Below are 26,168 nucleotides of genomic sequence, written 5' to 3'. Positions count from 1 at the left end.
CATCTGAAACATGGAAGTAGCTACATGCCCATTAGCCCACAGCGTCATTAACAGGCGGCTCGCTCAGTGTGTGACGTGCACTTGTAGATAAAATATAGGCCTATATTAATGAAGGTTCATTAGTACGGTTTTGTATTTCTCTGTAATGTAGCACAGTGTTAACAATGTTACTGATACTATTCTTTCTCACACCTTCAACTCAAACCATTGTGTTGCCCCGCCCAAAATATATCCTTTAATAATTAAATATACATCGTAAACATGTGGGTGACTTGTCGACTAATGGCCCTAAATGACGACTGATGGTTGACTAGGAAAATTCTTAGTCGGGGGCAGCCCTACAGAACTCAGACATAGGGAAAATAAAGTGCATGGCTTTCCAAAACTGGTGTCTGATGCGTTATTAACTCCAAAAGTTTGACATCTGAACATATTCCAGTTCATAATTCTGACAATATTGCCATGGGAGCCAACCAGAACCACATGTACCACATGAATAAGAATGCACAACAGAGATCTTTGTTAAATGAAAATCAAAATACTTGAAATACTCCATTATGCTGCTGTTTCCCCTTCATGGCCCCAGCAGCTCAGCGTCGGATTCTTTCAAGGTCCATCTGCAGTGAAGTGTAGAAAGCAAGAACGACACTTTTCTACGCCACATTATTATCAGACATCAAATATCACTCCCACCACTGCGACCAAACAAAGTGAATACGAGACGTGCGGTTCAAAGCTGTTTCTCACACCAATTTCTACAAAGCCAAAAATAATGTGGCACTCTCAAGGTCTCACAAAATTCAGATTGCTGCCTGCAGGCTGAACAGGTAGTGCAGGTTTTATAGGCATAGGGAAGCTGGCTGAATTGTGATGGCTAAATTATTACATGAAACAAACACACTCAAAGAAAAATCAAACATCTTAAACAAGGGGTAGCTGCCACAATGAAGCCTCTCGCCCTCAACATCAATTCAGGAAGCTTTTGTTCCTTTGGTGCAGCTAAGTGTAACAGTGTCAGGTGCTATGTGCTGTTTTCACTTCTTCTCCACTAAAGAGGATAGACGTTATCCATGATACATGTACACTTTGTAAGATAAAGCTCTTCTATATTTGGTGTCTTGCAAAACATAAATCTTTGAAAAGTGTATTAAAAACTATACTGAACCTTTGGTGACAACATTTCACTGAAGAATGTAATTTATTTTAGCAGTATGCTATTATCTGCTGCTTTCACTGGCCTCCACTGGAAGCAGTGGCTCTGTTTGGGTCTGTGGGCACAGTTCATTGTGGCCTTTAATTGACACAGATAATGAAGTCGTATTTTAACAATTGAGATGCCTAAGCTATTAAAGCAGTGATGCAACAGAAACATCTTGTCATTTTGTTTTCTTTGTCATTACAATGAAGCTTATTGACCTTTTAAGCTGAAATATGTTGTGACAACAGTCCCTCGCTTGTACCACAACTGAGTGGTGTCAGGCCATGTGCACGCCATGGTTAGTGGGACTGTACTTGTTAAAATTAAAAGTGCCAGCTCTACCTGCGTTGCATTTTTGATGATTTGTTTAACATCTTCCACCCCATCCCATCCCTCCCTACTACAGACCCATTTTTGGCATTTTTAGGGGAAACAACAGTATGTGCCACATAGAAGTGATATACATCATTTGAAAACTCAGAATCTGAAGATTAATTTGAGATGCAGCTCAGCACTGTGTGTCAAGTTTTTCTTGTCATAAATATGTAAAAAACACAATATTTTAGTGAGGCGCCTACTAAAACGTTTAAGGTTAAGAGTGTATAGGGGCTAATACCATTATGATGAAAGTATATGATGGCCATTTCCACGCTCAGTTGTGTCTCGCAAGTAGTTGCAGCAATTTTTGGGTTGATACCATTTCTTACACAGATCTGGTACTAAATTAAAGTATTTTTTTACCACTCAGGAATTGATTAAAAAATGGTCAAAAATCCCTCCAAAATACTAGCCTGGAAATCCAGACCCAAATCTAGAAAGATTTAGGGTCTGGCTATGATTAATGCAAATGTTGGCACCAAGCATGCATGTGAAAATATCACTGCACGCAATTGGATAACACTACGACCAATCAGAACAATACACAGAGTGACGTATACGCTTAGCTACCAGCGGAGCTAACTGGTAGATTAGACTCTTGCCGTATCCGGTCAGCAAAACAGCAAAAACGTCCTTCTTGCAAAGGAAAGATTCGAGCGCCATCTTCTGTTCCTCTTTTAGAGAAAAAGCCAAGTCTAACTCGTTCATTGTAGCGGCCAAAGCCGTTTCAAACAACTGGTGTTCATCCGTAGCCATCTTGCAGTGTTTACTGACTGATTCCGGACTTCGTCGTCGCAGCGCTGTCATCATCTGTTTAGCTCGCCTCTGGCCCGCCTATATCAGATACACCAATGTGATTGGTGCAGCTCGGCTCCAACGTCATGGGTAATGAGCATCATTACTGATTGCCAGAGTGACTCGCTGAGCAAATTCAAATTGTGCTCTCGTGAGAACTTTGGATTTCCAGGGTACCAAAATACCACATTAAGATACCAATACCTTGAGGAACACCACTGAAAAGTTCATGCTGTGATTTGGTGTCAAAAAACTTGTGATATTTGGTGATTTCTGTAAGAATTGCATTTTGCGGTGATTGGATGGTGATCACTCCTGTTCTGAAAACCTGCTGAGAAACCTCCTTATTGTCAATATACCTATGAAAGCCATACATCCTCTGAATGCCTGAGGTCTGTAGTTTGTGGTTGTAAAGTTTCATGAGGCTGTGATTATCTCAGAGGTCACAATAGGTCATAGTTTGCCTGTATTGGCTTGTTTAGTTCTTGATTGCTAAATATGATGTGCTGATAAAAAGGTAGGTGTTATAAGCTGTAGCTTCAGCCCGCACCTTTTACGGACTGCAGAAGTATTAAAGTTACGTTAAATTATTTTATTGCAATGGTTTGTACTGTACTATTTAAGTATCTGCCATTTTCTGTGAGAGGCTGTTAATTAATACATGATGTTCTTATTTGTATTTGCAGACCAAAATAAATTCTAAATTCTCAATTTTACAGTTTCAAAAAATGGTCTCACTGCAATGTAATGGCTGCCATGCAGACTATCATCACACATGAATAACATAGGGAGCTTACTGAATCCACCCCAGTCTCAGCTTTCCAGTCATACCCTGTTTATGCAATGCCAAAACTGTTCAGGGACCCCGGTATGCAGAAATATTTATATACAATAGGCAAAAATAGTATGTTTGCGCTATATGCAAAAAGTTGCATGGCACAAATATAAAGTAGGCATGTCTGTAAAGGAAAGACCTGAGGTTACCTCCAGATTCTATTTCATTCAGATTATCTTGAGATGAGAGGTCAAGGGAACTCTGTGGATATGGACATGCCAGTTATTCCCTCACTACAATTTAGCCTAACTTCCTACAAGCGTCCATGACATGGCCCACAGCCCGCTACAGCCACCAGAAGACAGCAATGTTGGCCAGGAACACCAGCGTCCCACACTGATTGGTAGAAGTTAAACGTTTTAATTGCAGAAGAGTCACAGCCGCAAGCGAGGAGGTCGATCTCTCCAGTTTAACACTGGAAACTGAATTTGTTCAGCATATAAAATATGCAATGTGGCAGAGTTAATTGCACATTACTGCATTCACACTCTGTGGTGTTAATGTGAGAAAAGCTTGGCCAAAATAAAATTTAAAAAATGTGTTACCAGAAGAGTTGGTTACTGCCACTTCACAGTAAGGCTAAAAGGATCCAACACTGATGTGTGTCGAGCAGTGTGAAGGCTGACCTAGATGGACAGTAAATATCAACACTCAGGGGCTGTCGACATATCAGCACTTTATAATGTGTGAAAAATAACTGCTGAGTTGAGTCAGATAGATGTTTTTGGAGTGTTGAAGTACTTTAGATGGTCAGTGATTGCCTACATCGCTGTATATGACTATAAACTGGTAGTTGACTTTATATCTTGTTTGATATAACGTTACTTAATTCTTTTACCCTCTGATGTTTATGTAAAAGAGAAAATAATGTGCATTTAAAATCACTACATTACCAAATGAAACCAGTGGTCCATTTTTCCTTTGTGTGATTTGTAGTCAAAGTGGGACTCCACAGCAGTTATGGATCAGTGATAAAGGCCATGTGGCAGACTGAGACATAGATTTTGTACAACTTATTTGTGTACTGTTGCATTTTTCTAAATTGAAAATATGAGCATCTTGCAAATGTAAAAATGTTCCTTTATTGTTTTCGGGTCCGCAGAATGACAGCGCTGCAGGAATAACACGTTGACACGTGGCTCAGTGTATCACATTTTGCATAATGCACTGTGACATCTAAGCTCCAGAGGATCTCATTTTCCCTCTGAGTGTGTCCCGGGGCTAAACTACGTCACATTTTATGACAGCTGCCAGTTCTACATGTCCTCGAATGGTGGTCCTCCTGTAGGGGCGCGAGGAGGTGCACCTGTGAGGAATTGATACTCGGCCAGTTTCGCCTCACTGAATCACAAAACAACTGCCATCCCAGCTCATTACCTCTGCTCAGTGTGCATGTACTGTACGTGTTGGAGTACACAGTACACTGTACAGGTGTGTGTGGGAGTAAGCAGTGAATTGCAAAGGAAAGACAGAGGCCAGAGTGTGAGAAACTGCCACTCTTTGAACTGAGTTTTTGCTGCCTGCCAAATTATAGTGCTGTAAACAGGTTGACACAAATGTTAACCGCATGGCAGTGCTGGAGGAAAAGTCGGGGGGCTCACCAAGTTCAGAGGGGTTGAGCCTCTGGGGACCCAAAATGTTTGTACAAAATTCCATGGCAATCCATCAAATACTCTCTGAGATGTGTCAGTCTGCACCTCGGCTGCTAGCATAGATAGAAAAAAAAAAAAAGAAGACAAATTGATCGTTGTAACTATATACAGATGCAGCTGTGTTGTGAAAGATTGTCAGTGCAGTCAGAATGTGCCATGACACAGAGTGAGAATTGTGGAGGTGGCCACATCATTTATAAGTAGATGTCAAGGGCCAGCTGGTGGATGCACACTCCCCCTTCTCCTTCTGTGTCCAAACTGTCCCCGTGGTTCACAGCCAACTCGTCGCCTAATAACATTGAGCTGTCTCCAACATGGAGCAGCAAATCTATCATCAGAGCACAGCGACACAATATCCAAATGTGTTATCCCCACCTAAATTAAATTAATGTGCCATCTCTGGGCCATAATTGCTCGTGGCAATATCGTATTTTCAGAAATACCTGCTACTGGAGGTGAAAATGAACTCGCACTGGAGCCAAAAAAGCACTGACTGGGGCTGAGTCTGAAGGACAGACTGCTGCACAGAAAAATTATTTGTTAAAAGAAATAGAAAAAGGAAAGTAGACGTCGGCTTGTATGAGTATTCCCCAATCTGCGTTGTCTGCTTGTCTTTAGGTTTTAACTAATGAAAACAGTGTTGCAGATGTTAAAACATCCTCCAGGATCCCAAAAGAAATGTTGATCACATTGTTAATCCTCTGTTGTGGTCATTAATTCGCCAAGTTTTAGCCATCTCAAGTTTTAGCCATCTCAAGTTTTAGTTGACAGTGTACACAGTGATTATTATTTTTCCTAATTGTGGTATGATGAAAACATCTCTCTAAAACACTACACACTACATAATACATCGGATTGGATCTCTGAGATTTGCTGTTTTAATGAAGTGCATTGTGTGTCCGTCCAAAACTGGCTGTTACACCCCACAATCCTTTGGTGATGCTGACTCTGTCACACTGTAGCGTAGCGTAGCGCTGAACTGTTTATAGCCCAGCCTCGTCATCTCCCATGTGGATCTTTGCAGGGCTGCCTCCCACATAGCAAACACTATGAGGAGGTTTTCTGGTCCATTCGTTGTGCAGCTAGGAGATTACCGCCTTCTTAAGGCCCAGCAACACTACAGTCTTTCTTGGCGGTGCCCGGGACCACCCTCCTGGCATCCACCATCATGCTGTTTCAAAGTCTGTTAGATCACACTCTAAGCCCATACACTGTAATCCCTTCACATGCAGAACAAGTGTGGAAAAGGGTTGCGTTAACTTGTCTATGTGGCACAACATACTGTATGGATCATATAGAAGAGTGAGGGCCAAAATCTTCTGCAGGCGGCTCTCTCTGTTTCTTCACTCACTGAGTTTACTGTTGTTGAATTAAAGCTTGTAAATGAATATACATTGCTCTCACTTGAGTTCTGCTGGATGGGTTTGAAGAATAGACCCTCGACTGCAGGTAATTAGCTCATTGATAAACCCATTAAGAATTTCAAATGTGTTGTTGAGTCAATGAAGAGCGATTATAAATCTCCACTGGTTGCTGTGATAAAGTTGCATCTAACTTAATTTGTTTCTTTAGATAAAAGTGGTACAAGCTGAGTTGTGATATAATTTCCTGTCAGTGTCAAATGTTACGGGATCACCTTTAAGTCCTCTCAGCCATCAGGATTGTTTTATATTCCCTCAACACATTTTAAAGGGTAAAAATTAATTCATAACGAGCTACTCAAAAAGCCAGACACCAGAGAAGTAAAGGGGCTTTCAAATCAGGGACCCAGGAATCCGAGTGCACTTGACCCTAATCACCAATTTGTTTGATTAGTGTGAACCCTGTGTACCGTACCCAGGCACGGTACACCAGTTTGTGCTGGATTCCACTTGAAAAGGTGGTCTCAAGTACCGCTCATGTGTACTCTGGTACGGTACACAGGTGTGAACACCATTTATACCAAAAACGGGAAGTGGACTGCTGTTTGACGTGACGACAAGGAGTTTTTAACCACTTATGAATCCAATTAAATACAATTAAATAAACTGAGGACAGCTTTGCTTCCACCTTGGACAAGTTAGAGCTCTAGCGGGAGTTGGGAGATGGGAGAGGGAGAGCTCCATGCCCAACAGCAGGAGCAGAGCTTCGCCTGACCCACCAGTCCCTGGACAGCAGGGACTGGTGGGTGCCCATCTGCGGTGCCGTTTTCTACACAATAGCACAACAAAAATGTCACGTAGATGATGACGCAAGTGTACTCAGCTTAGGAGCAACATTACTAATGTGAAAGCTGAGCAGCGAGGGAGTGGAGACGGGACAATCGTACTCTGGCATGGTACAAATCAGTCGTACCTAATGTGAAAAAGCCTTCAGTCTCAACAATGTGATGTCATCAAGTATAAAGTCTGGAGCTGCTCTATTGACAGTGAATGGGAGCCTGATTTGAATGGGACCCACAGAATGTTTGTTCCCAAATAAGCTTTATTCTATTGTAGTGTTCTCAGTTGTGAAACAGAAATGGCACCCATATACTCAAAACATTCCCCTGGCAGCTCCAGACTTTATACTACATGACATCACAAATTTGAGTTTCAGCACTCTAGTTTTTGGATTTGGGAGAGAGTTGTTCATGTTTACTAATATTTTTGGACTGTCTTAAACAATTGGAATTATAAGTATGAATTTTGAAAATCCCCCTTCAAGGCTCTGTGTTCCCTTTTCCTCACAGTCCCCCAGCTCTTCAGTAAACACTCACATATTGAAAGAATAATGAACAATCCATTCTCTTTAAACGTCTCATTATCAAAAAGAATACGATAGCAAAGATGCAACAGCTAAGAAGTGTCACCATGTAGCTCCTCCCTTTATTTTTGCAGCTACAACTTAACTTTGATATCACTGATTTTAAGCAGCAGTTTAAATGTGCTGCTGTTTGAGTCTTGCTGCAGTACAAACCCATAAAGCATGTACATGTAGGCGCTTATATATCAGATGAGATGGATCGTTACATGCATCATGCTGTATGGTGCAGCGTGTTCCGTTCACCGTGTAATACTGTTTTTCTTTTTTTTGCACTGTAATAGCATTTCTGAGACAGTCAATCTAATTTTAAATCACAGTAGAGACTGTCTGCCTCGAATGACCTTCTCTCATCTGCAGATGCTGGAGACTGTAGAGTTTCAGTTCGTTCAGACCTCAGTGAAGCCTTCGTCATGGTTGATCGTGCTGTTTTATTGGGTCGTCTCGAGATCTCGATGGGTACTTTGGGTTAAGCATTAAGTTGGTTTAGGACCATTCTTCCTAACAGATCATTGTCAATTAAAAAGGGAAATTCCTTCCCTTAAAATGCTGTTATCACCCCGAGGTCCTATTTTCCTGTGTCTTTACATGCTCCCTCTTGGCTGTGCCGTTTACTGACTTCCTTTTAAAATCTACAGCAGCGCATTTTACTCAAACTCAATTTAGAGAGAAGGATCATGGTAATGCTGCCTCTTAAACCGAGCCTCTGCGTTATCTTTGACTGTGACCTTGTCTTTTAGAAACGGACTGCACTAAAGATAATGTTGTTTCACCATTGGTGGTTAAGTTGAGGCATGATTCTGAAATAATTAGATATTTACAAAAGAAAGAAAGAGATGAGAAGTACTTTTTAAGCCCCATTTTTCAATTCAGATATTTTATAAACTGGAAACTACTTATAGTGATCAAAAAGCTTTTGACAGAATCATTCCTATACAAATGCTGAGGGGTGCCGTAGCATTGTCCCGACCTCTCATTGTCCCGACCTCTCATTGGTCCGACCTCTCATTAGTCCAACGTCCTGTTGTTCCGATATGTGATCATACTAGGCTATACTGTATTTGTGTACCATAGAGGATCAGCAAACGCAACAAAAGTAGGCTACTGGTCGAGATACAANATGGTCGGAACAATGGGATGTCGGACCAATGGGCAGACCCCATGCTGAGGATATCACTGATAAGAACTCTGGCCTGATACCTATACTGATGTTTAAAAGAGCAATTTGGCCAATAGCTGACGCCGATAATGATGTTTTTTTGTTGTTGTTTTTTTGTGGGTACTCCAGCTTCCTCCCACAGTCCAAAGACATGCAGGTTAATTGGTGACTCTAAATTGTCCGTAGGTGTGAATGTGAGTGTGAATGGTTGTCTGTCTCTATGTGTCAGCTCTGTGATAGTCTGGTGACCTGTCCAGGGTGAACCCTGCCTCTAACCCAGTGTCAGCTGGGATAGGCACCAACACCACCCTTCCACCCCACAAGTTACGGAAATAAATGAATGTATGAGCACAAATTAATTACACTAATCCATGATATAACCCTTATAATTTGTGGGTGAAGATTCTCAAGCAAGTCCAGTTGCCTATGATATAGCACTTATGATAACCCTTATAATAACCTTCTTTCACATGAAGTCACCATATATAATATATCATATTGCCTCCATAACATCTGTGTTATATTGCTGCTAAAATGTCAACACATTTCACCTTTAAACTAGAATCAGAATTTATTCCAGTCTGCAAATAGAAATAAGAACGTTATGTAATTAATGTAAATAAAGTCACAACTTCTCACAGAAAATGGCAGGTACTTAAATAGCACAGTGCAAATCATTACAATAAAGTAACTGTAAAGAATAACATAACTTAGACACTTTTGCAGTCAGAGTAAGGTGTAGGCTGAAGCTACAGCTTATAACACCGACGCCTTTCAACAACAAAACAAACAACTGTATTTATTTAGGCTTCTTCTACATTTAACAAGATGGCATTTGAAAACATCATGAGATCGTTATAATTTGCCTTCGCCAAAACTCATTTTTACCAAGAGAGCATGAACGCATCATAATGTAACTCGACGCTACCTGACGACCAGCGAACAGCTAATATTAACTAGCTCTCTTGTGTTGATATCAACACTGATTTGTTGTTCACAATGTAGCATTATCAGGGAAGACAGGGATGTGTTGATGACGGCATGAGTTTATTGTGTCCCTCTGTCCTGACGGCGTCCTGGGGAAGATCTTTGTTTGTTCCATGGATGTTTTCTATTGTATCTTGGATGCCTTTAGTTTAGAGCTGTGCTTTTTAGCCTGCATAGAATTGATTTGACATAACAGCAAAACATCTGCTGTTGCCATCAGTGAATGCCATCTTATTAGCAGATAGACCGATGGCGGTCAACGAGGCAATTGTCGGTTGATACCGATGTGCGGCCAGTAATTTGGTGCATCCCTACAAATGTTGTTTAGTAGTCACTTTAGATCTTTTTCATACATGGCAACATATAGAAAACAATTTAAAACCACAGTATTTCTATTATTTTTTACTTTGCTCCCATAATCTTTTGCCTCGCCGCAAGGTCATATCCACAGAGTCAAATTAGGGAGGGACTAAATCTGCTGGGGGTCATTCTAGTTTTCCTCTTTTTAATACATTACATACAAGTAATGAAATAGGGAGGCAGTAGGCTACAATGTATTACCTCATACCTACCCACAGCAGTTGAGCAACGACTTCTGCTGGAATATGGCAACACTAATTGTGTTAGCAATAATTATGGCAATTTTTTAAGGTTATTTATAAATAGAATTACATTTGCTCATGATTATTTTGGATGACATTTTTTTAAGTTAACCTTTCTTATCAATATATTGGAGGGGCAAAAGAGACAACTAGTGTGTGTTGGGTGCTTGTGGAGAACGGGAAGCAACAGGATCGACAGGAAGGCAATCCAGGCTCTCTGAAAAAAAAATATATAGAAAAAGTCAGGAGGAAGTATTAATGATGTTTGTAATGATATTGTAGCCACGGCAATTCAGGCTTTTTAAGAGCCAACATGTTTTGACCACTGCAGGTCTAAGTCAGAGCTTTCAAAACATACAACACAGGTACGGCCCCACCTATATGGGGGCAGGAGCCAATCAAAGGCCATCACATGATCCATTTAATGACATTACAGGTGAAACAAATAAACAAAATGGAAAAACACAGAGTGACATGAAATAAGATACCATGAAAAAATACATTTCAATATATACACACCTGTCTTAACTCATAGGCTGTGAGAAAAATGGCAAAGCTTGTAGAGAGTAATGACAAATCACAAGTTTATTTATGAATAGAATTACATTTGCTCATGATTACTTTGGATGGCCGTGCCGAGTTGCCTGTCGTAGCATAGCTATTTGTTAAAGTTTGCAATATATTGGAGGGGCATTTTGAGCATAACTGAATATTGCAGGGGGATATTACCCCCCAATATTTATTAAAATTACTGCCTTGCTTCACAGTATCCCGTCTGCCTCCAGCTGGCTACCTGAGGCTGGTGCTGTGTGCACACTGAAATCACGATGGGAAAAAGAAAGTCAACAGCTGGCATTTTTTCGCTTTAACAAGTCTCATGTAAATTAATACAACACATTGTATTGCTTTCCAAGTCAAAAATCACTCTCCAGATTGTTTAAAAAACTGCAGCGAGGATCTTAACTGGCACCAAACATGGAGACCCAGCGACCTAGACTCTGGCATCTCTCCACTGGCTGCCAGTCAAATGATTTTAAGGCTTTACTGATCACGTTTAAAGTTCAGTGGGGGTCTGGCCCTGAGCTACAACGCTGACCTTTTAGTTGCCTATGAGCCGGAGTGCACTTTGAGATCCTCAGACAGGGCACTCCTGACTGCTCTCCAGTCTTGTCTCAAATCGAGGGGCAACCAAGCACTTTCTGTCAGGGCTCCTCAACAGCCAAGTGCCCTGCTGCAGAAACACAAGCCCACTGAGTAAATGGTTCTTTTTATAAAGCAGTAAAAACTGTTAAGGGAACATGAAGTGTATAACACAGGGCACACACTGACGGCATCACTCCTGTCTTTCTATTCTCTTTTTCAGAACAAGAGCTTGAAAACTAAACTACTCTCGGGACACAAACTTTGTGACGCCTATGCTGAGGAGGTAAGGATTTTCAATTAGTACGGCCTGCTTTATCACATACATAATTAATTCTCAGCTGCAGCTACTTAATTGTTCATTGTTCATGGAATAGGTACAAGTCATGATAAGATATGGCGGACAGAATTTTGGTTCTCTTGTGAGCAAGCAATGTTAACAAAATGCAAATTAAAACATCTAACCGGGAACATTTTGTCTTGTTCCTTAAAATTAAAACAAGTATTCACTATCATTTGGATCATTAATTTAACTGTGGTAAGGAAACTCTTGGTTGTACTTGCACATGGTGAAAGACTCACAGAAAGACCCACCAAAGGGTAAAAATAGTCTGTTCCTGTTCTCTCACTCCCTCTGTCACACACACACGCACACACATACACACACACAGAAACTTGCTTGGTTTTGGCTGTCCAGTGAATCTCAGAACAACTTGTCTCTAACAGCGAGCTCTTTGAAGGCTGTACAGAGCAATCTGAGGGACTCAGGTTGTAGTGAGAGCAGCTTCAAGTACATTTCAGCTGTGTCATTTTTTCGCTGTCACCTACTTTTCCTCTTTTTCTACTTGGGCTCTGCTGCCAGTTGTTACGGTCAGCAGCGTCCACCAGGTTCACATCCTTAGAGAAGCCTTGAGCTGAGCTTTGAACTGCTGCTTTTGCCTTCCTGCTGACCAGTGCTCATGCTGTAATTTAGCCATGCAGGATCTTACAAGGCAGCGGCTCCTGCAGGCGTCCTGATGACATGCCCAAGTGAGTGCAGCTGCTGCTGTGTAATCGTGGGCTCAATAGTTATGCAGTTGTGCAGTCGGTGATTCCAAGCATTTGCTGTATCCAGGATACAGTTTGTGGAATGTGGAAGATTTTTATAACATAGCGTCCAGTGGTGATGCAGACAGGTTGATAGATGGCCACCTTGTTGTGCAGATTGATTTTTCCTAAGACAGACCCTGGGATAGACCTCCCCTGAGGCAGCTGAGGCTTGTCTTGTCAATGCCACAGAAAATATTACCAAGGTTTTTGAATGACAGAACGATTGTTAGTTTGCATGTACAGGGGAAGTCAATGTGCCTCATTTACAAATGTATGTGTGGAAACATAAAATAAGTGCACATGCAAAATGACCGTCGCATTCTTGACACGTGATATTGTTCTTACGAACCTGCATTTGTTGGTGAATCAAAATCATTATAAATTGGCAGTCGCATGCTCGCTATCTGCCATCAGCATACTGCCACACCCCCATTTCCCTATATAAAGACATACGTTTGCCTAGAGGTGTGTCATGGAGCAAGCAGTGGAGTTGTCTCTATGCTTATATTAAGACCCTGACACACTAGTATTGGGCCGTCAGTGAGCGTCCATGAATGTGAAGGCAGTGAGAAACCGCTGATGAGCTGTTCATCACTCCCTTCAAACATGCTCAAACATGGCGGCCTCTTATGTGCTCTCTCCTGAAAGCACGGACTGCAGTATCTTCCAGCAAGGTTAGATATGTCACATTGATAGCTGCTTGGAGGCAGATCAGGATATTTATGTATCCTGCATGCCTTTTATTAGGCTACCAATCAACCAGTTGGCTACAAGTGAACATATGTGCAATATGTACAAGATAAAAACTGGAATACTCTGTTTTCATTGCTGAATTTTTTCATTAATAATTGATGAAAGGGTGTCAGTTCCATAGTTATTTAATTCATTTGACCAATGTAGTGGTAAATTAATGGTTTTAAATATTGTCCATTAAAACCTTTTTGAATAATTACAGTTTTAATCTGCAATGCATTTAGTTAAAAGGTGTTTGGTTACATTTTCTATGACAGCCGGGCCTTTAGCATTTGTCAGTATGTATGGTCGGAGGTAGTGTTCGCAGAGTATGGACATAGTCAGGTAAGAAAATATTGATGAATCAAATATTTCTATTAAAACATTTGTATGCACAGTTTTAGTTTGTGAATGACACACATTTAATTCAAATTAATTATCTGTATCCTCAAAAAAAAAAAAAAAAAGTTCCCTTGAATAACGATCCACAGATCTTGATTAATATATCAGTGATCAAGTATCATTGATCCAAAGTGAAAACATTGAGCCATATCATCATTTTGGGATAAGCATTTATTTTGAAATTCTATGTCACTATCAAATGGCGCCAGGCAGATAATGGCAAGCAGACTAGAAAAAGACGCTGAGGATAACATTTACTCTGGAATAAATCAGCAGTGTGGAAATATTTCAGATTTCCAAGGAAATACAGGTCAACAGACTAAGCACATGGCATAATTAAAAAACTTTGTTATGAGATGGAATACACAGAAAACGTGACATACCCGCCTGGCCAGGAATCTCACTCCATTAACTTCTCACTGTGACAACATTAGTTGCTCTACTTCAACAATGTTGGGCTGAAATTCAACCATGGTTCTCTGTCGGGAGATGCAGTGAGTTAAACCAGCACTGAGTAGGAAAAAAGTATACATAATATGTGTAATTTGTTAAGTTATGGGTGGAGAAAGTGTGCTAGGCTCAATTGCTTTTGTCTTTGAACCTTGACACTTATTACTGAGCTGAATTTGATACTTTTGTTAAATGATCTTGTTTTTAGTCCATGTTTTATGATGAAGTTAGCCTTCACAGCTTTGAGCCAAGAAGCCCTGAAGTTTTAGGAAACAGATCATGGTTTGGGTTATAATTAAAAGATTCCTTCCAGAAAGGTTTTTCTGCAAGAAAACCCTGAAGGTTAATTTATCCCATGTGCTGTTTCATGTGTGCTAGTGAGTCAATCTGAAGTAAACTTTACTGCACTTAACCAGTTACAATTATTTACAGTTACTTAGGCATTATTTTTTTGTTTTACGGCCAAAAGCCAGAAAAGAAAAGGGTGACAGCTTCTTTTTTAACAGATTGTCTTAAATGGGCATATTGTATTGTCTCATGTTGATAGCAGGCCCCTGAATTCAGTTGATCAAAATCGTATCGTGGCGTCCATAGAATCAATATAATAACTGTCATGATGAAACTAGTGATTTACATCCGTACAAACTACTTAGTTTACCTGCCCCCTGACTCTTTATCACACACATCTTACTTGCGTACCTACAGTATAACATGGTCCTGTGAATATGAGGTTAGCCTTTCTTTCACTAACCTTCAGTTCTCAGTGTACTTTCCCATTGACTGTTTCTTTTACACTCTTTTTGAAAACCTGAAACATCACACTGTCAATATTTCCTGTCCAATTTGAGCATCTCTTAATTAAAAACCAAGTCTTGTTTGCCAACTGAGTGGATTTTCCCACAGAGCATAGTGAACAGATTCAGTTTATTGGGTACACACAGCAGAAATTAATACAGTCTAATACAACAGTCCTGCAATAAATCCTCCCTTCATGAAGGTTATAATGTTCAGCTTTTGGTGAAACTGTTTTGCTGTTGAAACTGCATCACTTTTAGCTCAGGGTACCTAATTAACTTGTAACTGAGTGAAATTAGTCAAACAAATGCCAGCGTAACACAGATTAACTAGAAGGTAAAAAGGTACAGTGACCAGATGTCCTGGTTTGTAGGGGATTGTCCCAGTTTTGAATTGGGCATCCTGAGTCCCTACTAATATCTGTAAAACCCCAAAAAGAGTTAAAATAATATATACTTGTTTTGGTGCTTACATAGATGTTTATCATGTTCAATCCCACTCTTAATTACCAAAGGCAAAATAAAAACATAAACAGTGCACACTGCGTCTGAAATCAATACTCATTTGTCTGTATATATGTGTCGATCAATCAACATGTCCTTGTCAAGGCTGTCGCTATGACACTTGTGGCTCTTTCTCACACAATCTGTCAGTATGCTAACGGTTAGATGTCACGCCAAAGAGACAGTCAGTCTTTTCCACAGACCTCCTGGAGGCTTACTCCTTCCTTTGTAAAGTATCCTGCAATGAGAGTGCTGCATTCTGCACACACTGCAGGGGTAGGCTACAGTTTTGGTCGTGCGCTGTGGAAATGCCAATATTAAAGACCCTTTTAAGATGGCCAAATATAAGTGGTGGCAACAAGCGAGGCAAACCCTGGTGACAGCCATCTGAGACGGGCAGCTCAGAAGGGGAATTCTGTGTAGTGAAGCACAAGCAGAGCTTTGGATCTGTGGACTGTATAGCTGCTGTTGTGTGTTACAGTGTTATTTGACAGTTTCCAACTAAACTATGTTTTGGTGGATTTTGGGAGACAAAAATATATTTTTTGTCTAATGAGGCGTCGTCCATGGTGTTGAAAGATGTGCTCAGTAGGTGTGTTAAGCACTGAAATAATTGCCCCCCCATCTTAATGAAAATATCTGTGGTGTACACATACATGTGTGAGTCCATGAGCATGCAGTACATTTAGAGAAGCATTTCTCTGCAGGGTCTTTTCATAAAACTGAGCTGTCTATGTAGTAAAAAGATGCAAATACTTATTAAATTTGTGCTACATGACCAGAAAAAACAGAAAAAAGGGGCTGTGGCGTTGGCTTTTGCTAAAGATGTAGAAATACTGTAACTGCCAGAATGTACTGCACTGCACTGGATCAATAAACGCTCCAACTGCTGGGTGACGTAAATGTAGCTTGTCGGTTTTGACACGGGAAACAATATGGCAACTGGCTGGTAACAAAGAATCTCAAATTACAGTTAACAGTGTGCAAGAATATGTTTCTAAGAACATTTGAGGCAAGAAAAAGGCAACACAGTAACAGGATCTTGGTTCATATTTGATCAACACTGCTGAGTTTTACCATTTGATCTCAGTTCTTTCAGCCTCTGTTTTTACAATACAGGAAACAGTATGGCATGCACTCCCGTTCACATGTTCTCATATTACAGCCAAACATGGTACTATAATATGTTTCTGAAAACATTTTAGGCTACGAATAGGCAATACAGTAAGATAATTTGGTTTATATTTGATTAGCACTGTCTAGTTTTACTATTTGGTCTGAGTTTGAGAGAAGGGAGGTATCTCTTTCGATCCGCTTCCATACACTTTGTCTTCGTGGTGGCAGGCAATATGAAAATGAGGAAGTACAATTTGTAGTTTGAGCAACAGCAACAAGAGCTGGTGGATTTGCGCTGGGAGATAATCAGGGAGACCTGGGTCATGGTAAGATGGAGGGACGTTTACTATAGTACAGGCGAGTCCAAAGTATGGCCCGTGGAACAATTTTACATGGCTGGCGTCTTGTCTTTCAAAATATACGGTATGTGTTTTCCTTATTCATCTCACGATAGCAGGTCTATTATACAGTTTGCAGACATGCACCAAGTATGAGGTGAGAATGGTGAGACTTGACTTTTCATCCTCCACACCTCCAGACATTACTAACATTATACAGTGAGTAGATTAAAGCCTACAAGTGTCTGAAGTAGGGGTGGGCAATATATTGAAAATTTTTCGTCATTGTAATATCAACATAATTAGTATATTTAAATGTGCCATGCATTCATATGATGCATGTTGTATTAAAACAGCGGTGTTGGGTGATTTAACATATTTTGAAAGTACATCTAATGTCACAGAAACCGCTGATGAATGGTTACCTAACAGCAGACATTTCTTGCCAGGGAGCAGACATGGCCATAGCAAAGAAGCGTTAAGTCAAAAGCAAGGGCCGCTGCTTTCATGAGCGGTGGAAAGATGAATACCTTTTCACTGAAAGTTGAACAGTTGCTCTTCTTTCTTTTCTTTCTTTTTTTTTTTTTTTTTGTTTAACCCATGTGATGCGAGACACAGCCGGCCCTCACTTATTTTCACAGTATCTTACCTTATCTTATCTTATCTTTGGACACCCTTGCAATAGTACATTTCCAAATACTACTCCCATTGTTAAGATACAAAGCTGGTTGAAAATCGGCAAAGTGTCTCTGAGTGAGGGTTAGAAAATATGGTCACCTATTAAAAAGGTCCTCCAGGATATTAAAACATTGTTTATCCTAGTTTTAATATCTTCACTGTAATCTAAATAAAACAGTTACTTTTCTGGTCAGCATTTGCTGTTTATGTTACACAGCCATTACATAGTTGCATGCGTCCTCAAGAAAGCCTAAGAGTGCTGACACAGTGGCCAGTGAAGCTTGACAACTGCATGAGAAAGAGACAAAGGGACAAGGACAAACGGAAAGAAAAGGATAACCTCCGGGACTTGGCTTAATAATTATTTGGCACCTCAGCACAGAGCTGCTAACTCGACGCTTAGCATGCATGCTTCCCCCTGACGAACTGTGCTATCCACAGCTGACTTTAGGTCCCTTTGTTACAATAATTGACCAATGTTATTTTGACCTATTCATCAATTAATATCAGAATGAACGGACTCAGCATAGTAGATGGAGATTTTCTAGAAAAATCATTGCTTTAAAAGCATCAACATTGACGAAGTTAAGTCACATGCTCACTGCAACTCAAAGTTCCACAAAAAGAATTTGGTGTTTGGACGCTCTTGATGTTGAAGAGCTTTTCATCGACCCTGAAGTCTGCTCCAGCCACTAAGGTTATTCTTGAGTTCCTATTGAGACACGGTAAATTGGTGTGGAAAATTACAGGCTTCTGTCCTTCTACAAATCCTCCAGCTGAACATCCCTGACATTTCACCAGCTAAGCTTATCCAAGCCATCATCACATATTCAAACTCTGAGACGATGATGGCACATTTGCCTGTGCAGCCAAGTCTGATTATAACACTTCAGGAACGAGTTGGAAAGAGTACAAAGGCGATGAAGAGGTCCTGATTGAAGTTGTCGGTCAGTCTGCACAGAGCCAGAATATTCCTCGCGACAGCAAAGGGAATGATCTAAGTGGTGATAAAATATGACTGCTTGGCTTTGTGCTTGTAGATGATAATATATTACACTCCGTATGTGTTCTTGTCCGGTGCTTCTTTGTGTGACTGATTATATCTGCAGAGCTGTTATCAAGGTGAGTAGACTTGGACTTCTTCAGGGAGCAAATAGCGTCTAGAATTCCCTTGAACACAGGTAGATCACTGCAGGTCACTGTCTTTAATTCCCTGAGGAGGCTATAAAAATGGAGTAAATCAGTGAGAGGAAAGTTCTTACATGCCCCTACTTGCATCTTGGAAAGTTATTTATGTGTAAAGGGGATGGGTTACAGACTGAACCTGTAATCACACTGTAATGACTGCAGAGTCACAGAAAGAGATGGATACCAAAGCTGCAAAACAATTGCCACCAGAGCAGGTAATTGCAAACACCATTATTCTATTACAAGTTTCTCTGCTTGAGAGGAAGTCAGAGACGCTCACTCAAACATAACTTCTCTTTATGGAGTCTAAGTTCTGCTATATGCTCCGTCTGTATGAAAACATTAGTGTGTGAGGGATTTTTATTGCCCTATTGCACTTTTCATTGTATTTTAAATAAGTCTTGAACCTAGATTATCCCTGAAGAACATGTTTACCCTTAAATTTTCCCTTAAATGTTGTCTAGAAATCATATTGTCACACTTCAAAGATCTTTTCCTCAGAGCATCGAGTGAGTCAGAGTTTTAAAAAAAGAAAAAAAGGTTGTGATAAAAATCTTTGAATCTTAAATCAGGGCTTTGAAGCCATGTCCAAGAACTGAGATTAGGCCAGATCCATTTTAGCTGGCCTTGGATAAACTTTCTAAGCATAAGCTCCTTTTGTTGAAACATTTTAAGACTTTGTATGAGTAAACAGCAGCTTTCCTTTATGTGTGATTTGCATTCTCATCTCAGGGAAATTGGCTTTGGGAATTCCCGTATTGTGTATTGGAATACATTTCATTTAGTGTGGTAATCGTTTTTTTGGAAAGCTGCTTTAACTTGTGCTTTGGCTTCTGCTCGCTATGTGAGGTGGGGGGATCAAGCTTTGTGCTCTTAATCTGTGTTGTGTGGTGAAAACTACTCGGCGAGAAAGACATGAAATTACATGTTAACAACACTGTAAAGGAGGTTGTGTGGCTGCTGTTACAGTCTGATCCTGCGTCTTCTAATAACAAAGTGAAGTATTGTGAGTCCTGAACAAACAGACTATTATTTGGAGAAAACAGTACTAACTACATTAAAATAAATATCCACAAAAACAAATGCTATGCTCTTAGACTGCACAACACAAGAGGGGTGTGTTGTTGATGTATCCAGGGTTCCCACACCTTCTGAAATATCAAATTCAAGGGCTTTTCAATGACTTTCCAGGCAGGATTCTCTCAAATTTAAGGAACCCACAAAGCATAGTATGAGACACGGATTAAAGTCAGTTACTGTTAAAACACTGAGACCATTTATACTGAGAACTAGCAGGCTTAACAAACACTCATATAAAAGAATATAAAAGTTAGAGATAGAGATTTGAATGTATGAACACTTCTTAAGGCCGACACAAGTGGCCTGTGCCATTGTGAGCATTTATACGTGTGCGGTGGTGCGCCTGTGTTGATCTGCAATCATGCCCAGGCTACTGTATTGAGTTTCTGTGAAGTGCAGAGTCAAGATCGATTCAGCTAACAAAGTGGTTCCCAACTGGTGGGTAGTGGTCCAAACGTGGGTCGCAGGTCCATTCTGAATGGACTCGCAAACGTGTCAAGTTTGTAAGAAAACACATTTTGTAAGTACAGTGAATTTCCAGCATAGAACTTTTAGTTTTGAAGTGATGTTTCCTGCTGTACAGTGAGTGAATAATTTACAGCTACTTGACAGAGACAGGGAACTAGCTCGACGACATGGCCAAACACAAGTATGACACTTCAGAATGTCATTTCAGTTCTTGGGAGATGCACGTCAGGCGTAAACACATAGCCTATACCATAGGTACGGCAACGATTCCACTCAGAAGTACACACCCTATCAATTGTGCTGTTTAAAGGCCCTAACACACCAAGCTGACGGTCGGCTGACGGTCAATGTTCGGCCATCGCCGAGCATCTATCCCTGCAATTGATGTGGTGTGCCCTTCCCCATAGGCCCCCCGTCTACTTTTTTGTGGCCGATTCAGCATGTTGAATCAACATCAGTGATGGTGGAGCCCATGGGTAAATGAAATCACTCTGACTGGCAGTTCAGCTCAGTGCACAAGAAGAGAAGTGGAAGTGAGGAAAGTAAACAAACTGCTAAAGTCAAGACGGAGTGAGACCAAAACAAACTTGTTACAGAAGTTAAGGTTATTTCTCCTTAGACATTGAGGGCTTTAGGAGAAACACTGAGTGATGATTTGTGTAATTGTTCACTGGCGCACTGTAAATATGCTTTGTTCCTTAAACACTAGATTGTGTTGTTAATGTGCTAACTGGCTAGCTAGCATCAACATGGTCTTCGGGTTTTCTTTTATGAATGATGATTACAGACCACTGCCGTCTGCTGGTGTGGAGAGTTATTTCCTCTCACGCAAGCACAGAACATACATGCTGGTTGGCCGTTAGCTGTAGTCTTTGCAGTGTGTTCATGTGCAACTTTTAGGCCAAGACACAGGTGAGGTGAGGCAACACAGCAGGGTGCCTTCGTCGCCACTAGTTCTCTGAACTCAGTTTGGTGTGTCTGGGCCTTTACAGTAATGACAGCATTACAAAACAATATATTGTGTAAGCTGAGCAATTAGAGGGAAATTTTTTATTCTTGCACAAAATATATAAATTCAAGCACTTTCAATGACTCATGTCTATTTACGTCTATTTAAAAAAAAAAAAAATCAAGACAAATTTTAAAGAATTTCAAAAACCTGCAGGAACCCTGCTGTACCTTCAAAATACACAAAAGTCTTTCTCGATACCAAAGCTTTGTTTTTATATTGTGAGGAGAACTTAAGATGCCTAGTGTATGGCTGCGACTGATTATCATTTTTATTATCGATGATTCTGCCAGCTATTTTTCTGATTAATGGATCCATCGTTTGGTCTAAAAAAATGTCTGAAAATAGTAAAAGTTAGCTGTCACATTTTTCTAAAACCCTGACATTTTCAAGCTGCTTGTTTTGTCTGACCAACAGCCCAGACCGCAGACGAAATCACACAATTAAAGTAGCAAATCTTCACAACAGAGAAGCTGGTGAATATCTGGCATTTTTGCTTGGGAAAAAATGCCAAATTAAGTTTCCATCGAATGTCTAACTGACTGTTTCAGCTGTAGTGTAGGGATAGAAGAATTCACACAGAACTATGTTTTCTATATGTTTATGTCAGATAATGTGTCAAATGTTTAATTACATTCGATAACAATGCCATCATATTCATGTCTATAATAATGAAGGTGCACTGTGCCTCATGTTTGAATGTTGTGCTGCTGTTTTTCGTACTGATTATGACTATCATCTGTCATGTTTGGCCTTCTCAGTGACAGAACGGTCAAACTGGTTGTGCAGCTACTACGTCATTCGGTCCGCTGGTTCAAACTCTTTTTGTCCATGTGGGCATAAGGAGCAGTTTGGACTCTATTAGCGGCTGTGAGGGTTAACGGGGCTAATGAGGCTCTTGGCCTTGTTATCCCATTTGCCGCAGCTTCAGTGAAGACAATCCGAGGATTCGTTGTCGATGTCATTATTTTTGCACTGAAATGATTTCAAATGATTCTGAATGGTTACATTTTGTAAACCCAGAGACATTTCATGGCAGGATGGATGGAAGCACTTTTTCATGCCAGTTTCTTTTCTAAATTCAGTTTGGAAAGACAATAGTGGAATGTTCAAACATGACCGTATGAATGGGATAGGTCAATAAGAAAAAATGTATCACAGGCTTAGAGAAGTTCAGTCAGGAAACTCACTGGCAGGCAGCCACTGGCCTGACTCAGCTGTGTTTGTTCACTTCACCAATCACAAACACTCCCAAATTCAGCAGTCCATTTAAATTGGAAAGGAAACTCACAGCTCTCTGCTGCTGCTGCTGCTGCTGCCTGCTATACATATCTGGCTGTCTTTTGCTCTTTATCCGATTCATCGGAAAACTGTCATGCAACCTTTCTGAACCGGACAGTGATGTCCTCAGGGAAAAATCTGATAGCTCAGAAAACCTGAGTCAAGGTTAAGACCGTTCACTGAGGGAGAACGGCACATGGCATTAGAGATGCCATTTAATCTCTTGTGCATCTTTTCCTCATGAGCTTGAATTTATCACCTGTTTCCTACAACTTTGTGGTTTTGCTGCACAGACATCGTCTGAATGAAATATGTTGTTACACCTCCACCAATTCAGCTGTGTTATCACTACAGTAACATTTCAGTCTTGCATCAGGATTTAGTGAAAACACTGAGTAACCTGAACCTTATGCAGATAAAATATAATACGCTGGATTTGGGAGGATTTTCTGTAATGACTGATTTCAAGGTGAATGGCCTCATGTAATTAATTCTACAGGGCTTTTTGAATGGAGCAGGATGCCAGCATGATCTTGTGTATTTGGGGGCGATGAATCAAAGAGAACACATTGTCTTTAATAACTAAGCATCAGTCATTTCAACAAACATTCTTTGCATATATTTATTAATAGACTTTGGAAGCTTGTGTGTGTGTGTGTAAAAGAGAAAGGGGGGTTGTAAAGTACATTCTGTGCAGCTGGCTCTTGACAAATAATTGGCCACGTAAGCAGCAAGCAGGTTATTGCGATGTATGCTTACATTAAATGTTGGGCAGCGTCCGCTTAGTGGCAGTAGTAATTATTACAGAAGCAGAGGAAGTGAGATCATGCAGTATAAAAAGCAACAAAGTGCATAATATTGTATTAAGATGGAAGATGTCTCTATAGGGTGGGCAGGAGGAGCGATGCATGGGTCAAACAAGCACAAGACTTTTATCCAGGAAACCGGTGTTCATGTCCTCAAGTCCACATTGACTTCTTTCAATAACAGCGTTGCGTAGTATGCTAGTACGTGTAGTATACAATGAACAACCACAGTCTCAGTATGTGAATAAGTTCCCTCTAGTAAGCAGTGATGCAGTTTATATGCCTTGGGCTTTTATTGTGAAAGGTAAGAACGGAAGGATTGGAGCTATAATGCGCTGCCTTTGATGATGTGCAGAGTTTGCCATCATGGTTCAGAATACAGATCCTACGTGTTATTATTTTATCATTGTCATAGGTAGAGGTGCAACTCATAACCTTCAGCTACATATTAGCCTAACAGAAGTTAGCAGCAGACCGGCGGCAAGTGACAGTTTAGCAGATCAGCTGATGTCCTGTACCGTAAACAATAGTGCTAGTGGCTAACTCAGGTAGAAGAACAGCAACAAAAAATGTCTGCAAATTGGTAAAATAATGAGGTCCAGAAGCACCTTACCCTCCGAGCTGAAGACAAGATCAGCTGCCATGTAACAGGGATGATACATGATTGTTATTGCAATGTTATGCCATTGTTATTGTTGATAAAGCTCTGCTGAAGCGTATGATAAGTGTCATAATAGAGGCCGACGCTGTTGTGTTACATGTCACGCCTCTTTTAATTCCATGATGCCGGCATCCTGTCTAAAATTATACACTGGAGTGGCGTGATTCCGCCATTGTTTAGTCTGTGTAAAAATGCAAAGGGGTGTAAAGAAAGGACTTGGTCGCGACCCTATAGTGTGATCTCTCTGTAAAAAGGGCTACTGAGATGCAATACTTCCTCTGTCAGGGAGTCCTGATCAAGATAAGCAGCAAAATTAAAAAGTTTCCAACACAAGTGAATACAAATGGGGACAGATAAAAAGCAAAGCAAAGCACAGCAACAGACACAAAACATACAGGCATCATGAGCTAAGAGGAATCCTGGCAAATAATGGCGCTTGTTAGAAGCAATAACTCTGTTCTTTGAAAACTGATTTCAAAATACCTTTAAACATTTCAAGAGAGGGCAACGTTTCAAGGTTTAGTATTCCTTACAGCTCATTCCAAGTTTGCAGGGCTTGAAAGAAAAAGGCAGATTTATCCAGCTGTGTTCGGATGGTTGGTGCTATAAGGTGATTTTTTTTTCTGCTGACCTAGTGTTACAGCTACTGGAGTAATATGTCAGTAAACTGGACTTGCACTGTGGTAATTTACCCAGTAAAGCTTTTGCAATAAAAAATGACCATATATGGGTTTTTCCTCTTAACACAGTGAAGTCCATTGAACCATTTCATATAATTTACAATGTGTATAGAAGCTGGCACCAGTTACAAAGTGCAAGGCAGCATGATAGGCTACATCCAGAAGGAGAAATACATGCATGCATTTAAATGGCATCACCAGAGGCTAATACTGACAAAAAGGTACTTTGGACTCATCTTTTTTCTCACAGTAAAAGGACATTTTTAAAGGGAACAAAACTAACTTTAGTCAAAGTGTTATTAAGTGGCTATTAATATAGACCACAAAGGTCAACTTGACAATTAATGAATCTATTAAGTTCATTAAAGGGATACTTTGCTGATTTTCAACTGGCTTTGTATTTTAAAAGTGTGGGTAGTATGAGTTACTGAACTGTGGTAAACTTCCCTCCATCTAACCAGCACCCAGATCTCCCTGCCTATCTTCCAGCTCCAATCCGCCAGATGACACGCTCCACGTCATCCGGCTCAAACTACACACTGATTTTCATATGCTCGCCACCACAGACACAAAGAGTACAGAAGTGGATCAAGACAGACCAAATCAAAAGACCCTCTCCCTTTCTCGCTTGAACGCAGATCAAACTCAGATCAAACAGTAAAATTAAGCAGTGCTGATCACATATGAAACAAGATTCTGTTCCTGCGTTGCCTATTTCTCACTCAAAATGTTTTCAGAAACATATTTTTACTCACTGTTTAACTTTAATACGACATCATTTGTCACCATCATTTTTTTTCTGTGACTAAGCGACCAATGAAATCCTGCCAACTATTGACCTTTCAGGTCGATTAACATTTGGTCGACTATTAGCCAGCTGCCATATTGTTTCCTTTGTCAAAAAACAGACAAGATTGTATTATGCCCTCCATCAGCACGGACGTGTTTTGGTCTGGTGTGGTGCAGTGCATTCAGGTAGCTGTAGGTTTTTTGACATCTTTAGCAAAAGCAAATGCCACAGACCTTGTCCTTGGTTTTCTCTGGTCACGTAGCACCAATTTCAAAAGTATGTGCATGTGTCTGCTGCACAGACAACCCAGTTTTATAAAAAAGACCATCTTTCCAGCATTGAAATACTTCTTTAAGACCATTCAGTTGAAAGGTGATAAATGAGAATGCATGAAAGTCATACATTTTAATGAGTTTAAAACTAATTGTAGTTTAAAGGGAAATTTCGGTTTATTTCAACCCGTCTATCGTCCTAAATTTGTTTCAAGTGACTAGTGACATAGAAATAATAGTTAGCATGTTAGCTGTTAGCCTAGATACAGCCGTAGCGTCAGACCTGTTAAAACGTAAGTGAAC

General features: G+C 40.4%; 1 protein-coding gene across 2 annotated transcripts in view; it reads left to right on the top strand.

Annotated features, from left to right (window-relative positions):
- Positions 1–26,168, top strand: part of luzp2 (leucine zipper protein 2) — a 284,343-nt gene that overhangs the window by 203,831 nt on the left and 54,344 nt on the right. For both annotated transcript variants that reach the window (XM_050042392.1, XM_050042401.1), the window contains one exon: positions 11,751–11,813. In XM_050042392.1, the coding sequence (XP_049898349.1) occupies positions 11,751–11,813 (63 nt within the window). The remainder of the gene's footprint in view (positions 1–11,750; positions 11,814–26,168) is intronic.

This window comes from Epinephelus moara, chromosome 1, assembly GCF_006386435.1.
Source record: "Epinephelus moara isolate mb chromosome 1, YSFRI_EMoa_1.0, whole genome shotgun sequence".
Lineage (NCBI taxonomy): Eukaryota > Metazoa > Chordata > Actinopteri > Perciformes > Serranidae > Epinephelus > Epinephelus moara.
This window is presented reverse-complemented; position numbering and strand designations above follow the sequence as displayed.